General features: G+C 53.2%; 1 protein-coding gene across 1 annotated transcript in view; it reads right to left on the bottom strand.

Annotated features, from left to right (window-relative positions):
* Window positions 1–754, bottom strand: part of LOC119588403 — a gene marked incomplete at its 3' end in the record, with an annotated part of 4,343 nt that continues 3,589 nt past the window's right edge. Inside the window, 1 exon segment of the mRNA XM_037937082.1 lies at window positions 1–537. Within this exon segment, the coding sequence (XP_037793010.1) occupies window positions 42–537 (496 nt within the window).

The raw sequence follows: 754 nt of genomic DNA, 5'->3' as shown, positions 1-754 counted from the left end.
GACAAGTACTGACCACCACACGCCGATGCCTCAACGCCGGCTCACACGTAAGCACAAAGAGTGGCCTTCTCGTCCCATATGGTCCCGTAGATGGCCACAAGACCTTCTCCCCAGACCGTGTAGTAGGAGTAGACGTTGACTCCGTCGGGCTCCCCAGCTTTCCAGTAAAGGTTTTGGGGAACGTTGCCCAGGTGGTCCCTCCAGACGCCGGCTGTGGTGTCGTAAATGAGTCCCATCCAGGCCATGGAGTGCTGAACGCTCTGCAGAAGGAGCTTGATCTTCTCGTAACCGACGAAGGCGATGACGCCATTGCGGGCGGCGCACTGTGCCTGGCCTTCAAGCCACGTCGAGCCAGTCCCCGGAGCCGTGTTGAGAAGGAAGTACCCGCCGCTGAGGTCGGCGTAGACCCCCACGGAGGACGGGGCGCTCGGCAGGAAGCCCACGGGCGCCATTTGGGTGTAGACCTTGCACGTCTGGGTGGCTGTGTCGTGCGTCCATGAGAGGCACGTGCCACGCATGCTACAGATGGCAGCGCACCTGAGCAGTGGAAGAGACATTCTTGATTTACAGATTTTGTACAATCATATTACACTTTAGTATCATACGGTAATGTCTTATATCACAAGGCAAGGTATTTATAATATAGGTAGCACCACTTCCCTCTAGTCTGATGAAACTGACCATAGTTCCAGTAGTTCCATACTACTGGAACTAAAATAGTGTTCAAGTACTTTAACAATAATATAAAAAAAAT

The sequence above is a fragment of the Penaeus monodon genome, chromosome 23 (genome assembly GCF_015228065.2).
Source record: "Penaeus monodon isolate SGIC_2016 chromosome 23, NSTDA_Pmon_1, whole genome shotgun sequence".
Taxonomy (NCBI): Eukaryota; Metazoa; Arthropoda; class Malacostraca; order Decapoda; family Penaeidae; genus Penaeus; species Penaeus monodon.
The sequence above is the reverse complement of the archived record's forward strand: the minus strand, read 5'-3'. Positions and strand labels throughout refer to the sequence as shown.